The sequence below is a fragment of the Lipotes vexillifer genome, unplaced genomic scaffold (assembly GCF_000442215.2).
Source record: "Lipotes vexillifer unplaced genomic scaffold, Lipotes_vexillifer_v1.1 scaffold490, whole genome shotgun sequence".
NCBI classification, from domain to species: Eukaryota; Metazoa; Chordata; class Mammalia; order Artiodactyla; family Lipotidae; genus Lipotes; species Lipotes vexillifer.
The window spans coordinates 599,584-616,312 of record NW_006796397.1 but is presented as its reverse complement, the minus strand read 5'-3'; the positions used below and the strand labels follow the sequence as shown (position 1 = coordinate 616,312).

Sequence of the window (16,729 nt, the reverse complement as noted above, 5' to 3'; positions counted from 1 at the left end):
TGCGGTCTCGCGCACACCTGCGAACTTCCCCCAGAGAGAAATCAGAACCAAGACAGAACACTAATATCCAGTGCAAATCAAGAGTAGATTAGTGATAGGAATTTATTAAGCACAAAAGCACAAACCGATCGGGGCCTCACCAAAAGAAGGGTGAGACCCCGAATCTTGTACAGGTGTGGTTTTTATATCCCAGGGCAACAAGATGTTTGTTCTAATTTTGAAATATTGGGTCGGCCATCCGGAACCCAGTGTCTTCCTGTTCACATTATGCTGGCAAGCAAAGCTCATTTCCACAGAAGCCAAGTCAAGCGGTTAACAATAAAAGCAGTTATAGTACAAACAGTTTTAAACCAAAACATTTCATCATTAATTCCAAGTATTAAAATCTAAATTGTATGTTCTTGGACAGCATGTCCCGTCACAAAATGTCCTGTAATTTCAGTTAATAAATTCATTCTTACATGCACAACTTTGTTAGGTACCTTTAAGGTCTGTCCTGTTGTGTTTGAGGGAGAGCTGCATTCTTTGTGTCTCCTTTCCCTCACAGTAACTCCTTTTCCAGTCTGTTCCCACCGATTCAGTGCATCTATCTTCATCAAGGTCACCAATCACATTCATTTTTCCTTTGTTGGCAAGTTTTTCCCTGATTCAACTCTATGTGAATTCAACCCCCAATACTCTAAACACCATTCCCTCTCATTTCCTTCTGATCATTTACCATCCTCAATATACATACATGTATTTTGCTTTTCCACTTTCTATATTATCTGTCTTCTCCACTAGATTAGATTTCCATGAAGCAGGGATTTGTACCCATTTTGTTCACTGTTTGATACTGAGCCCCTAGAACAATCTCCAGCACATGGTAGGTTCTCAATAAATGTTTGTGCAATTAATGAGTGACCAAATCATTCTGAAACTCCAGAAATCGTCTCTGGTCACTCCTCATCTCCTTCATGTCCCATTCTGCCTCTACGTACCCCTAAAACGTTAGTGTTCTCATGGCTCCATCAGCAATGCTTTGTTTTCTCATTCTATTCACTGTATGCATCACATGGATAAGGTTGCTTTAGGGTTCGTGTAAGGATCAATAAGATGATGTACATAATGTATCTGTACAGACCTTGGCACACTAGGCTAAATACTTATCTTTTAGAAGCATACAAAACATAGAAAATTGATATATAAGTTCCAAATGCAGAAGCCTGATGTGCATCGTGAGAGATAACTTGTGGATCTTGCGTTTTACTGAGTCGTTCCTCTGGGTTACAGCTTCCCATGGCGTCTGGATCCACCATAATGGACCCCATCTGTCTGGTGGAAAACCAGAACAACCATCTGACAGTAAATCCAAAAGCACTGAAGATTCTTGACCAGATTTCTCAGCCTGTGGTGGTGGTGGCCATTGCAGGGCTGTATCGGACGGGAAAATCCTTCCTGATGAACCGCCTGGCAGGGCAGAACCATGGTGAGTGTCGTTTAGTGTTGTTCAGGACCATTTGCTTGGAAGCAGTGATAACACAGGCTGTGGATCATCCTCCTCTAAGTGTCATGTTAAGAAAGAGCCTAACCCCTCCCACTGAAGAAAACTTCAAATTCTCACCACCAAATTTATAACTTCAAACCCATCTCCCCACAATGTTCACTCTTTTGTCCAGTAATCAAGTGTTCCCAACCCCATGGAAACAGCCACCTCATTCGTCCTGATCCATTGCCATCTGCTCAGGGGCTCATCTTCAACAGTTATTCCCTTCCTTTCTCCTTCCTCACTTTGGCTTTAAACAAGAGTCATTCCAAGCAGCACACAAATATTGTTCAACATGTCTTATTTTTAAAAAGGGATGAAAGGAAGAACAGACAGTAAAATCCCTATATCCCATATCTCAGTGGGGCTACCATGCATTCTTTTTGGCTTAATTTCACAGCAAAACTTTGATAAACTATACGCCTTCTCTTTCTCTAACTAGTCTTTTGTAATACGTGAACTCTAAAACATATGGAAGAGTGCATAAAAATATATATAAATATAATAAAGTTGATAAATATGAAGCGATCATCTGTTCAGTCACTGCCCAGATCAAAAAATAAAACATCACCAACGCCCAAAAGCACAAATCACACCCTCTCACACCCTCACTAGAGCTCACCAATGTTTTGATTTTCATGGTGCATTCTTTCGCTCTTCCTATTTAAACATGGTTTTACAATCTATGTAAACATTTCTTAAAAATAGCTTAAACTTTATAGAGGGAATTTCATTCTGATATTCATTGGATCTTGCTTCATATTCTCGATAAGAAGTTTATGAGGTTCATCTAGCTTGTCATATGTGTCTGCAATTATTTCCACTCGTTTGTACTTTGCAACTGACAGAGGATACCACAATTTATTCATACATTTGTTGCTGATGAACAACAAATGGTGTTCTCATGATTATTCTTCCATCTATATCCTGGTGCACATGTACACTAACTTCCTTATGTTATACCCAGAAGTGGAATTGCTGAATCAAGAAGTATTTATGTCTTCAGCCTTTCTAGATAATATCAAACCTTTTAAGCTTTTTAAACCTTTTAAGCTTTATCAAACATTTAAAGCCTTTTATGCTTTATGTCAGTTTATATGTTTATTAGCAGTAATTTAGAATTATGCACATCCTTACAAAATTTTGGTAAAAACACTTTTTAACTTTTGCTGATCTGGTGTCTGTGTAGTTGCATGTTATTTGCCTCACTACAGATAAGCTTAAGCACCTTATTACATATTTGCTATTTGCATTTCCTATTTCAAAAGGGTTTTTTTTTTCCTACCAAGTTACCTGACTTGTTTCTTGTTGATTTTTAGAACAATCCGCCTATGTCCTGTTGGGCAGTTCTAAGAAGACCACGCACCATTTCTTTCTTAATGCCTTCCTCTGTGGCCCAGTGGCTCAGCACAATTAGGGGGTAGAACCTCAGTCCACTAAACTCTAAGGATCCTTGGGAATATCTCATTGTCTCTCTCCCTCAAACTATCTCTGTCTCTGTATCTCTCTCTCCCCCATCTTTCTTTTTTCTTTCTTTCTCCCTCTCTCTTTTTTGCTTTGCAATCTCTTATTGGCTTCAAACAAAACACTTTATGTTTGTCTTTCTTTGAGAGGAACTTGATCACCAATCAGAGAGGACACTTTTCCTTGACAGCCTAAATTAATAAATGGGTCATTTTTGGAGGGATTAAAGATTGGAGAACTCTAAGAAAAAGATACATACAAGGGGTTTCAACAACATTCTTGTTTTTCTACTTGAGATTACATCAGGTAACAAGGAGGTGATTTCCCTTACTGAGGAAATACCTAACCTAGTTTTGTTTTATAACACCTGAATTGTGACTCACCACCCCAGTCATATTACAGGAAGAACAAAAACAAACAAAATTAGCACCCAAAGTCGGCTAGCAGAACCAAGTCACTACTCTTTCTCCTTGTGATGACTTCTTGCCTGTTCTTTACCTCACATAACTTGTACTGATGAGCTCCAGTTACACCTTGTCTTTTCTACCTGGGGAAGTTCAGATTTTTCTGTATTAATCAGCAAGCAGTCAAATACCATCACGATGTAGAAAAGTGCAGATCATCTCAGGTCTTACACCCTCTCTGAGCAGAACGCACAGGATGTGGCAATTGAGGGGCCTGAGCCATGCTGAACAATGCTCCCCTAGGTATTTCATCATATCCATTTCCATTCTCAGTTGAAGGGAGCACTGGCATATGGTCAAAATCTTGGGCTGTTGGACGAGATCCATTACCTGCAGCTTCCAAGGCATATACCTCATATCCTCTTCCCCTGTGGGCTTAAGCCTTTGGAAAGAAAAGCAAGCAGTTCTCACAGGTCTTTTCTGCTTTCCCTTCTATTATATCACCACGTGAGTCAGTGAACAAAGAATTCATCCTTTTTTTGAAGAGGAGAACAGAAATGAGGAAAATACAAGGAGGAAGTGGAGGAAAAGAAACTAAAAAAGCTGTTCTATCAGTCCACGTCCTGAAAGGACACAGATAATCCATTTAAAGGATAACTGAAGATGTTTAATGGAGTGACAATTACAAGGACACCAGCGGGGCAAATGGAACCAATAAAGGTGCAGAGTAGCCAGAGAGTGACAGGAACAAAGGCCAGGTAGCCTTTATAAGTCCTGTAGTGTGAAGAGGCAATGTGTAGATTCCAGAATGTGGCAGAGACCAGAGTTACCGGTTGGAGCTATAAATGAAAGGAGATGTGACCAAAGTAGAGGAACAGAGACACTGGGACACTGTGGCTCACCAGGGTGGAAGCCAGGGGAACAGGAGGCTGACTTCTGATCTCCCGCTGGTACCTCTCACTGGCAAAAGTCCATCAGAAAGTGGGGGAGAAGGGAGCTCTTCAGTGGCAGATAAATATAGAAAGGTTAATAGAGCTAACATTATTTCTGGAATGTGACACAGTTTGAGCCATTAATATTAGGAGGTGAACAGGGGACACTAAGTGCTTCTTGAGAAGGTTCTGAATGTGTACAGAGGTTGGATTTTCTGTCCTTGTTGAAATGGAAGCACCTTCCTCTGAGACAGGCACTCACCTTCCAACAAGTTTACCCAAAGTAACCGCCGGGCAGCCTGGACTATCTGTTCTTACTGTGTGCTGCTTTCTCCTCTTTCTTTGCAGGTTTCCATCTGGGCTGCACAGTGAGGTCTGAAACTAAGGGCATCTGGATGTGGTGTGTGCCCCACCCCTCCAAGGAGAGCCACACCCTGGTCCTTCTGGACACCGAGGGCCTGGGTGATGTGGAAAAGGTAAGGCGGGGAGTCCAGTAAGCTCTTGATACTCCACTGATGCCTCAATTTCCCACCTCAATTCAACTTTTATAACATGTTCCTATAAACTGCAAATCCAATTAAGAATAATGAGGCTAAAATCTCTTACCTTGAATTTATTCTTTAATAAGATGAATACTTTCGTTATTGGGGATAGATCGCCTTATTTTTAACACTGGGGTGAAAGATACAAGTTAACAAATATTTATTGGGCATCTGAATTCCAGGGCTTTTCTATCACAGTGAGTGAGGTATGGGCCCAGAGCTGAGTTGGGGAGATAAGAAATATGCAGTCTTATCAGTTCAGGGAGCCATGGACAAAAAAAGTGAGACCTTACCCCAGTTGTTCAGGTTCAGGAAGACATCCTGGTGGAAGCTATAATCCATGGAATCCACTGGCTTTACAGGTTAAGGTATATGAGGTTAGAGGTAGGAATCATGAAAATATGTTTTCAGTGAATAAACTATTTTTAAAATCTCCAGAAAAGCTTCCACTATACCAGGAACATTTTATTCTGAGTTTCGGGGCTCTGAAGATGAATCCTTCAATGAATTCTATAAAAACATAAGCTAGACCCACCATAAAAATGTAAATGGGATAATATTAGGTATTTTGTCTTCACAGCGTTACTTGCAATCAGTCTTTTCTCCTTATTTATATTAATCTGCGTCTAAATTAAAGTAGTAGCAGTGAATCTTTGGCTTTCATCACTGCAGGCAAGGGTTGGGGCATGCATTAAGAAATTGTGAGTTTAAAAATCCAGATTTAAAATATTCAGTAATCACCTCAGTGTCAGCCCAAGATGGTCTACTGATTCCTACTAGACTTTAGTTTGTATAATCTTCTTTTTACCTAACTGCATTTGTCAAGGAACTAAAGCACACCAAATTGCAAACTGATAGAGCGGAACTACTTGCTGTCGTTACTACATGTAGTGTATTTTGGTAGTATATATAATCTATTCCAAAGTCACTCATGACTTGTCCTAATCTCATTTTCAGCCTCATCATCTATTACCACATGGGTAACCACTATTTCAGTCAAATAAAGTAACCTTATAATACCTCTATATGACCACACTTTCTGGCAATTGTCATCGGCTTCTGTGGGTCCTTCTACCTGCATGATCCCTATAGCTCCACAAATCCACATTCTGTCAATTCTTTAAAGCCCAGCTATTTTCATCTTAATACCATCGTATCACTGTCAGACATATTCACTTCTTGCTCTGAATGCACAGAGTACTTTTTCTGTTTTTTTGGAATTGCCCCTTTGTCTTTTACATTATAATATTTGGTTCCATGCCTGGCGGTTTATCATCTTGAATGTATTTATATGTTCCCAGGTATATCTGCCCCTCCATCTCTCTAGGGCAGAGACTCTCATATGAAACTCTATATCCACACAAGCAGATGCAGTATCTGCTGTTTTCTAAATGCACAATGAATAGATGATGAATTTAATTGAATAGCACTAGTCCCTAATATAGCCCATGATCAAGAAAAAAAGTGCAAAGGAATCATGGCCCACTTATTACTGCATAACTTCTGTGTTCCAGGCACTGTATTAAACAGTTGACACATTTCACATCGCTCCCTTCTGTTAACAGCTAACGAAACTGAGGCCCTGAGAGGTGTCAGTGTCAACACCAGAAAGATTTGCATTTAGCACTGTCTTGAAATTTTATGTTATTTGCCTTACTGTTGAGTTACAGGACAGCTGTTATAGTAAATGAACAACTGAATGAGAGAATGGGGAGGGGTGTCCTCAGTCCCCTGATGCAATGTACTTTCTAGGGTGACTCCAAGAATGACTCGTGGATCTTTGCCCTGGCCGTGCTTCTGAGCAGCATCTTTGTCTACAACAGCATGAACACCATCAACCACCAGGCCCTGGAGCAGCTGCAGTATCCTTCCAGGAACTGAACCACCATGTTTCATTGAGTTTATGGGAACAGCAACTGACACTGTTTCTTCTTTCCCATGACTCCTTTCTCATGGCTGATAAGAAGGGAAAATGGAGCAAAAGGGAATGTTGACAAAACTTGTGTGGGGTTGAGATCTGGAAATTGTGTTGGAGGGCACTTCTCATTCCTTAGCTAAGATCCCAGCTATGTGACTGAACTAACAGAGCTAATCAGGACAACATCCTCTGCCAGCTCTGATGAAGTGCAGGACTCAGCCGAGTTTGTGAGTTTCTTTCCAGACTTTGTTTGGGCTGTACGGGATTTCATGCTGGAGCTGGAGTTAGATGGATACCCCATCACTGAAGATGAGTACCTGGAGAATGCCTTGAAGTTGATTCCAGGTATCAGAGTAGGGCCAGGAGTGGGGGAAGGTTCAGTAGGAGATGGGATCAACAGAGCTCTGACATTCAGCACTTGATGTCAATCTTGATTTGGGGTTGGATTGAGGCCATGCTAATGGTGCTTGGTGAATGACTGGTGGGTGTGGCTTCAGTCATTATTGTTACTGGGAAAACCCCAGTGACCAGAGCTTAAGCTCACAGAGGAAATTTATAATCCAATATTAGACCAAATGATTTTAGAAAAATGGGCACCATGGGAAAAAAAGGCTCACCTACTTATATTACATATTAAGTCTAAGTGCTTTTCCTTTCCTATTTGAGAAATATAATCCATCAAATTGGAAACACAGAATCACAAGATAAACAAAAGAACTAATTTCTGAAATACCTTTAACACAGTGTATCTTACCAGCATACGTAGCTACATCCCTCATATTGATAGATAGGCTATTTATACAATAAAGAGTTCAGAAAAAAAAGCATTGCCATGTCCTTCCAGTAAGACTGTCAGACCCATAATATGTTCTTCCTCATAGTATCACACTCTTTATTCTAGAACCTAACACCGTATATGTCATGTTAATATAAAAAATTAGTTACTCAGATTATTTTAGCAGAGAGGATAATGGGTGGTACCTAGAAGCAATATTCATTTTTTGATTTAATCATTCATTCATTGTTTCAAGAAATATTTATTGAACTACTGATATATGCCCAGAATCCCTTTGTATGATAGTCACGTCCAATGTAAAATGACACAGAGGATGGACGAGGTCTCCTAGTTTCATTTAGGCTAACCTTATCGTGAGATGGTGTATGCTAAAGTAATCTCCAAACATATTTATAGTATGGGTATGTTTTTACTCTGATGTATAAATCTTCTCTTTACTGTCCTGAGTATCATTTGTCTTCCACGGGTTATTTTCTCAGCAATATCATAAGTATCTTTATGTCTACCATTACATTACTGACATTACATTACATTACATGCCATTTCTGACATGGGGACTATAATGTCAGAAAAATATTTCTGACAATTTCTTGGATTAGTCTATCATTCAAGAAACATCTAATAAATAGTTGATCCACTGCACGCCATGGAAGGGTGAGGAAAATAATCAGTAGTTTCTTCACTTGGAATGGATTCCTCCCCTTCCTCCTCAGAAGTACTTTCTTCACTCTTAGCTCTGTACAAAAATAAAGCAGGAGGTGGGGTATTTTCCATGTCCTGAATAGATTAGCATAAGGTTGATTTGCGTGATTCAATAATAGGAGATACATAGGCACAGTAGTTACAGTGATGCAAAGATCCACAGAAATGAAAGTCCTCAGCCCCCTCACCTGAAAGCTGTTCCTTCAGTGATTGCTCTCTTTCCACTCCTGCAGGCAAGAATCCCAAAATCCAAAATTCCAACATGCCCAGAGAATGCATCAGGAAGTTTTTTCCAAAAAGAAAGTGCTTTGTCTTTGACCGGCCTACAAATGACAAAAAATTATTACTCCATATTGAGGAAGTGCCAGATGACCAACTGGATGAGAATTTCCAGAAGCAATCAAAAAATTTCTGCTCATATATCTTTACGCATGCAAAGCCCAAGACCCTAAGAGAAAGAATCACTGTCACAGGGGGAGGTGAGTCTCCTTTGCTACAGCATGTCTCTCTGTGGTTCAGTGTGTGTGATGAAGTTGGGATTGCACTCTGGGTTTGTCAGCAATTGTGATTTCTTCTCTGTGTAACTTGGAAAGATGTATGTTCATGCAACACATGTAAATGCATGTTTCTTCATTAAAAGAAGCCGATGTAAGGCTACCAAATCTCATGAAAGTATTACACTAATGATGTAAGCTAAAGATTGAAATCTTCATGGTGATGCGGTGTCTGACAGGATAAGTGTTTCAAGTGAGGATATGCAAGATATTTTGTGAATTTACATGAATGGGAAAATGAATAGTAGTCCATGAATCCATGTAAGCTCATTGAGAGTCTGAGAAACAAATGTAAATACAATCTTATGTACGGGGCTGGCTTCACGGACATGAAACCCGGACAGTCACAGTGTAATGTGCTGAGATGGGCCCTGCTTGGTTTAATGTTTGTGTCACTGCCCTGAAATTCTTGATGACATTTTCATCAAGACATTTTCATTTACAAATAGTGCCCCCAAGTAATGTAATTTACTTACAGGTTTATTTTATAAAAATGGGAAAAGTGTTCTGGGAGACCCTTGAGCATATCGTTTGAAATCATCTGGCTAATATTGTAATGGGATGAATTTGAGAACCATAAAAGGTAGAGCGAATAGGAGACACAGTGATGTTATAAAGAAGTGGATTCATAGAACAAAAAGGAGGAGGCTACAAGAATGAAGAAAATGAGGAGAATAGATAGAAGAAAACTTCAAATTCAATAAAATTTTAGTGATTCTTTAGAATGCTAATCTCTAAAGTTATTAAAACAGGTGAGAATTCTCTCCCCATTTCATAAATATCCTATGTCTCAATCAGGGTTGGGGACTCTGGTGGTGGCTTACATAGATGCCATCAACAGTGGAGGAGTTCCTTGTTTGGAGAACGCAGTGATAACTCTGGCCGAGCGTGAGAACTCAGCGGCCGTGCAGGAGGCAGCCAACCATTACAGTGAGCAGATGGCCCAGCAACTGAGGCTCCCCACGGACACACTCCAGGAGCTTCTGGAGGTGCACGCAGCCTGTGAGACGGAAGCCATTGCAATCTTCTTGGGGCGCTCCTTCAAGGATGACAAGCAGACATTCCAGAAGAAGCTGGTGGTAATGTGCTCTGGAATATATCCTTCCTGATTCCTTTCTTCTGGAATGATACCTAGATTCCTCCTTTTGACACCATGGTTGATGTGCTTCTCATCATATAAGGAGTTTAGATTCTAGTGAGTGATAGGGCTCTACATCTCTTTTCTAAAAGTTGGGCTTTTAGTTTCTGTTGTGGCAAAACAAATTACACTGTGCTTAGCAGCTTGAAACAACACACATCTATTAGCTTATAGTTCTTCAGGTCAGATACCAGCCCAGGGTCTATAGGTATTCTGCTCCGTGTACCATAGCTGAAAACAAGGTTCAAGTGGGCTTGGTACTCACATGGAGGCTCTGGGGAACCCCACTCCATCTTCAACCCAGCAGTGGTGCACGGTTTCCTTCTTTTGTTTCTAATCTCTCCAACTACCTCTTCTGCCACCAACTGGAGAAAACATCTTTGAAGGGGCTTGTGATTAGGTAAGGCCCACCTAGGTAATCTCCATTTCTTAAAGTCAACCTGTTCCATGTAATATAGTCTAAACACAGAATAATTGTTCATCATCTTCACAAGTCCAGGAACTATGTGGAGTGTGGACACCAGCAGAGAGAACTCTTGGAGATCATAATTCTGCTTACCATTGGCACCTTCACTGAAAGTTTGACTTTCAGTCTCCCTTGACCATCCTATAATTTACAAAGATCTCTTAGTACATACAGAGTAAAACCAGCTCAATTGTAATTTATAAGTACAAGCAAAAAATTTCTGTTCCTATAATTTCACACACTCAAATCCTCAATGAATCAAGAATTCAAAAAGAGTTCAAAACTCTGTTCAGTGTATACTTAATTCATTAGTAGGAAGTTGATTTGCTATGTACATATTTTTATCCATAGCACCCAAGTTTGAAGAGGAAACCCTACTTCCATTCATAATTGTACTTTCATTGTTCATTGTTGATGGATGGATCACTGTTAGTGCTACTACTGCTAAAGTAAGTAGTTTGCCTCTGCCAACCACATCATTGCACAGATGTTTAGACTGAGCCCAGGGGATTTAAGGGACTTCATACAAATCACACAAAGCGTTTGTCAGAACTGGAACTGAAACTAGACTCCTGACTCCACATCTATTATTCTGTGTCTCATGTACCTGATGCTGTCAGACTACTTCTTCCAAGAGGATCACAGTCGGACCTTCCCTCTAACAGCTTCTTCCTATTGGATTTCTCCATATTTCCCTGACAGGACATCATGGAGAAAAAGAAGGATGTTTTCATGATCCAAAATGAAGAGGCCTCTGTCAAACATTGTCAGGCTGAGCTTAAGAAGCTTTCAGAATCCTTGATGACAAGTATTTCAGGAGGAACTTTCTTTGTCCCTGGAGGACACAGTCTCTACTTAGAAGCAAGGAGCAAGTTTGAACAGGACTATAAACTGGTTCCCAGGAAAGGAGTTAAGGTGAGGAGTAATGGGAGTGGGAAAGAACAGAAGATTGGAGTCAGAGGGTCTTTTTGGTTCATTTGGTTGCCAGGTCTTGCTTTGTGCAGAGGCTGCTGGTCACAAGGAGGCTGACTGTGGAACCCCGGAGGGCTCTGGGTCTAGTGCTACATTTCTGGTGAGCAGAGTAAGTGTCCAGGAGACCCCAGGACTGTTGCCTGCCCACTGGTGGGTGAGGCCAGGTCCTAGGGCTAGTGCCAGCTTTCTGGAGGACAGAGCCAGATCCTGGAGTCCGGTTGCAGGGCCCAGGAGTCCCAGAGCATGTGTTGGATCACAGTTGGGTACAGCCAGTTGGGCTGCTGGATCTGGGGTGTCTTGAAGCTTCTGTTGGCCTCCTGTTGGTCCAGGCCTGGGCCCAGCTGGTCCCAAGGCAGGATATAGGATAGTGGGTGGGCTGGCCCTGCAGACTGCAAAACTGAGGTTTTATTGCAACTGGTATCTTCTTCCTGGTGTGTAGAGCTGGGTCCCAGGGTCTCTGACTAAAGGGCCCTGGGGGTTTCAGGTCTAGTGCCTGTGGCCTGGTGAGTGGGACCAGGTCCCTGGCCCTCTGGTGGGCAAGGCCATGTCCAGAGGCGACGGTGGGCTCAGGAGGTCTGCTGGTGGGTGTGGCTCTGTCCATGCCCAGTTAGTTGCTTAGCCTGAAGCATCCCAGCACTGGCGCCTGCAGACCACTGGACCAGGGCAGGGCTGGGTCTTGGGGTTAATAAGCTAGGGGGAATATTCCAAAATGGCGAATGCCAGCACCAATGTCCATGTGGTAGAAGGAGCTCCCAAAAGTGGCTGCTGCCAGTGTCTTTGTCTCTGGGGTGAGCAGCAGTTGCCTTCTGCCTCTCTAGGAGACTCTCCAGGGTCAGCAGGTAGGTCTGACACAGGCTCCTATCAAATTACTGCTTCTTCTCTGGGTCCCGGAGCATGTGAGATTTAGAGTGCACCCTCTGAGGGTTAAGACTTTATTTCCCACAGCCCTCTGGGACGCCTGAAAGTTAGCCCCACTGGCTTTCAGAGCCAAAGGCTCTGGAGGATTGTCTTCCTGGTGCTGGATCCCTGGCTGCGGCGCCCAGCATGGAGCTCGGACCTCTCACTTCTCTGGGAGAACCTCTGAGGTTGTAATCATTCTCTTGATTGTGAATAACGCACCCAGGGGTATGGAATTTGACTATATTGAGACTCCACCTCTCCTTCCCATCTCACTGTGGTTCCTTCTTTATACCTTCAGTTGTAGGAGATCTTTTGTGATAGGTTCCGTCTTTTTCACCAATGGTTGTTCTGCAAATAGTTGTGACTTCAGTGTGCCTGTGAGAGGAAGAGAGCTCAGGATCTTTCTGCTCTACCATATTGCCAAGATAATCAATTTAGTCCTCAAAAAAAATGAATTAGGTACTGCTGTCATCCCCACTATAAAACTGAGAAATACGAGGTATGGAAAATTTACTAAGTTGCCTAAGATCACACAGTCATCAAGTGGTAGTGCTGACAGGGCAAATGTAAGGTCTTGGCAGTCATTCAAAACTCAGAATAAAGCTTAGGAAAGCTTCCTGGAAGAGGCGATAGAACCTACAAGTTGAAGTATCCATAAATGAAATCGTAATAAAGAAAGAGTAGATGAGCATTAGTCGGAAGAAAAACAATGTGCAGATATAGGAGTTGCACACAATGGAGGGTGGGTGTTTGTAGAATTGCACATAATTCTGGCGTCTGTAACCATTTTGGGATCCTACAAAGGATGGAGAAGTTAAAGGGTCCAATCTGTAGGTTTATTGAACAATAATTTCCTCAGCAAGACACTACATCTTTTGCTGCCTGACAAGTCTTTGCTCCTTGTTGTGTCCTCAGGCAAATGAGGTCCTCCAGAGCTTCCTGAAGTCCCAGGCAGGAGTAGAGGAAGCCATCCTGCAGGCAGACAAAGCCCTCACTGATGGGGACAAGGCCGTGGCAGGTACAGGGGAGGGCTGAGCTCACAAAGGGAAAGGTGGCTCTTGTGCTTCCCTTTGGCGGGTGTGAAAACAAACACTTCCTCACACGGGAGCTTCCTCTCCTTCTGTGGAACCTCTCTGCTACATCTGGAAATAACCAGGGGAGTTTGGGTTGCATGTACATCCAATCAGTGCCTTCGCATCACATGCTAAAGCATGTTTTCTGATGTGGTAGTAGGAATATTCAGATTCCTTCCCACCATTTTAAAGTCATTTTATCTCTGAGCTAAGGAGGTGACAGCTCAGCATAACTGTTATATTCTTCCCTCTTTGAAACTCTTGTGAAACAGTTGTGTGTGCCAAGAAGCATGCAGCTGAGAGGGAACAGCAGCTGCTAAGAGAGAAACAGAATGAAGAGGAGCAAAAAATGGCAGGACAAGAGAGAAGCTTCAAGGAAAACATGACCCAACTGGAAGAGAAGATGGATAGGGAAAAAGAAAACCTTCTAAGAGAGCAGGAAACAATGCTGAGGCACAAGCTGAAGGTAAGTCTGGATGGGCCTGGGCAGGGCCTGATGGACAAAATGCTATAGCCTCTCAGGAATAAAGGAACAGAAATTTGACCTTAAGTCAGATCCCAGAGGGAAATCCAAAGACATATGATTCTCTGTGACATCAAAGAGATGTGGATCGCGCTGAAGAGTTAACCTCTGTAAGACTCAGCACCTTCTGTAGTGTTAGGGTTTGGAGCATACAAATAACATGGCCTAGGCTCCTGGACTGCTGTTTGTGGTGATTATAGGCTCGCATTTGCCCCCAAGTGAATAGCACCTCAGTCCTAGAGTCCTTAGAAATTTTGGTACAACCATCAGAGACCTGGAGTAGTTCCATCTGCTCTTGAAAGTATCAGATTGTACCTGGTATGAAATACTGGATTCTGAAAGCTCTAAAATTTGCTGCATTCATTTCCAGGTCTGCCCGATTCATTTTAAACACCTAGAGTAAATGCATTCTTTGTCTCAACCTGGAGTTTGATAGACAGTGTCCTAAAGAGAGTCAGCAGTGCCATTTTTGTGACATATGTGTGGTCATCCTACCTCAATGAAACTGACAAATATTTAGAATTCACCTACATTCCCTCCCAAAGTGCATTACTAGGGCTGGAACACAGTGCTGGGGTAGTTTTCAGGTCTGACCTAGGCCCATCTTTTCTGTGCCCAGGGAGATGGTGTTGAGGGAACTTGGGAAGCTCTAAACCCTGGATGCTCTCACTACCCAGGTCCAAACATTTGCAAATATTAGACAAATGTCAAAAAGCATCTAAGGTATTATAGAAATAGACACACATACTTACCTGATGTAGTTGTTTGATACAAAATCTTGATTTGGGCTATTTTCAAAAGGGACTCTCTCCTTTTTACAGATGCAAGAAGAACTGCTTACAGAAGGATTTAAAAAGGAAGCTGAAGAGTTAAATAAAGAGATAGATCAACTAAAAGAAGACATTGAAATAACTAAAACTAATAAGTCCATAAAGATTTCAGAGGTCCTTGATGTGGCTAGCATGACATTAGTTGCAGTACTACCTGGGGGTTATAAGGTACTTGGTATGGGAGTGAAACTTCTCAGTGATGCTATGAAAAGGGTTGATAATCCCTATTAAGTATATTTTGAAAGGCTTCTTATGTTTTAATAGTGTAACACTGTAGCTCATTTTTTAAATATGTTGTCATGACAGTTTTGCTGAAGAGGAGTTTAAAAATAAAAACTGATTACCAAAGAATTACCAAAGTGATTACCAGGGCCTGAAATGCAAAAAAAAAAAAAAAAACAATTTTGAGAATTAGTTAAGTTAAAGAAATGGAAAACAAGTTGGAGGATAATGATTAATTATAGAAAAGTGTTAAGAAGAGCAAAAAAAAACAAATGGTAAGAGGAAGAACACTCGCAATCTATGATACAGTCATGGAGATCAATTCATTAAGTTATAAGGAGCCCTTATAAATCAGTGAGGAAAGAGCAACAAACACAATTTTTTAAATGTGCGAAAATATACCAAGAGAGGGCTTCCCTGGTGGCGCAGTGCTTGAGAGTCCGCCTGCCGACGCAGGAGACGCGGGTTCGTGCCCCGTTTCGGGAGGATCCCACATGCCGCGGAGCGGCTGGGCCCGTGAGCCATGGCCACTGAGCCTGCGCGTCCGGAGCCTGTGCTCCGCAAATGGGAGAGGCCACAACAGTGAGAGGCCCGCATAACGCAAGAAAAAAATATATATATATATACCAAGAGAATACGTGTGTTCAACTTTACTGATTATACATGATGCACAAGGTAAAATTAGGAGGTACCTGTGTCACCTCTCAGATGGGCCAGGAAGTACAGGGCACTAGCTAGCAAGAGTTCCAGGAAGTTGGCAGTCTCTGATACTTGCTAGGGAGAGTGCAAACTGATGCAAACATATACCAAAAATTTAAATGCAAATACTGCTGATACAGAAGTCCACATTTAGGAACTTATCTTATAGATTTATTTACCCAAGTTGAAAATGGCTTATGTAGTAGTATATTTGTTGAAGGATTGTTGTAATTCCAGAAGATTGGAAACAACTTTCAAGTCTCTCTGTCACACACTGGTGAAGTAAATCCTGAGACACACTTACAAAGGAATACTCTACAGTCACTGAAATGGAAAGGGAAACTCTTATTTGTGCTAACATGAGAAAATCTCAAGATGCAGAAAATGTGTATAGTTGTATTACCAATTTAAAAAACTAATGAGAGGGCTTCCCTGGTGGTGCAGTGGTTGAGAGTCTGCCTGCCGATGCAGGGAATGCGGGTTCGTGCCCCAGTGTGGGAAGATCCCACATGCCGCGGAGCGGCTGGGCCCGTGAGCCATGGCCGCTGAGCCTGCGCGTCCGGAGCCTGTGCTCCGCAACGGGAGAGGCCACAACAGTGAGAGGCCCATGTACCCCCAAAAAATAAATAAATAAATAAAAAATAATAATAATGAGTATATGCATATATTATCATCTATCTTTGGAAAATACCAAAGAAATTGGTATCCATGAACATAACAGGATTGGACCTGCATATTTGAGGTAAGACATGAGAGGATAACTAACTTTGCATGACACATTCTTCTGTGCCTTTTATATTTTGTACGAATTCTTGCTTATTGAAACATAAATACAGTTATTAAAATTAAAATCAGAAATAATAATACATAGAATGCAAAAGTGCCCATGACAGGATGAAAGTTTTTTTTTTTTACATTTATTTCATTATTTATTTATTTTGCCTGCACCAGGTCTTAGTTGCAGCATGCAGGATATTTATTTATTTATTTATTTTTGGCTGCATTGGGTCTTCGTTGCCGCGTGCGAGCTTTCTCTAGTTGTGGTGAGTGGGGACTACTCTTAGTTGTG

General features: G+C 41.7%; 1 protein-coding gene across 1 annotated transcript; it reads left to right on the top strand.

Annotated features, from left to right (window-relative positions):
- The first annotated feature begins 1,272 nt into the window (after positions 1 to 1,272).
- Positions 1,273 to 14,970, top strand: LOC103078151 (guanylate-binding protein 7). Its single transcript, XM_007468553.1, has 10 exons — positions 1,273 to 1,468; positions 4,674 to 4,801; positions 6,620 to 6,729; positions 6,934 to 7,130; positions 8,517 to 8,762; positions 9,636 to 9,916; positions 11,144 to 11,356; positions 13,229 to 13,331; positions 13,659 to 13,852; positions 14,731 to 14,970. The coding sequence occupies exons 1-10, from the start codon at positions 1,279 to 1,281 to the stop codon at positions 14,968 to 14,970; spliced, it is 1,902 nt and encodes a 633-aa protein (XP_007468615.1). The 5' UTR covers positions 1,273 to 1,278.
- The last annotated feature ends 1,759 nt before the right edge of the window (positions 14,971 to 16,729 follow it).

Bases quoted from the DNA above. Each gene is read 5' to 3' on its own strand.
- LOC103078151 (XM_007468553.1), top strand. From the start codon at position 1,279: ATGGCGTCTGGATCCACCATAATGGACCCCATCTGTCTGGTGGAAAAC. The intron at 6,730-6,933 runs GTATCCTTCCAG...CTAAGATCCCAG, and splicing joins CAGGCCCTGGAGCAGCTGCA to CTATGTGACTGAACTAACAG. The intron at 13,332-13,658 runs GTACAGGGGAGG...CTTGTGAAACAG, and splicing joins TGGGGACAAGGCCGTGGCAG to TTGTGTGTGCCAAGAAGCAT.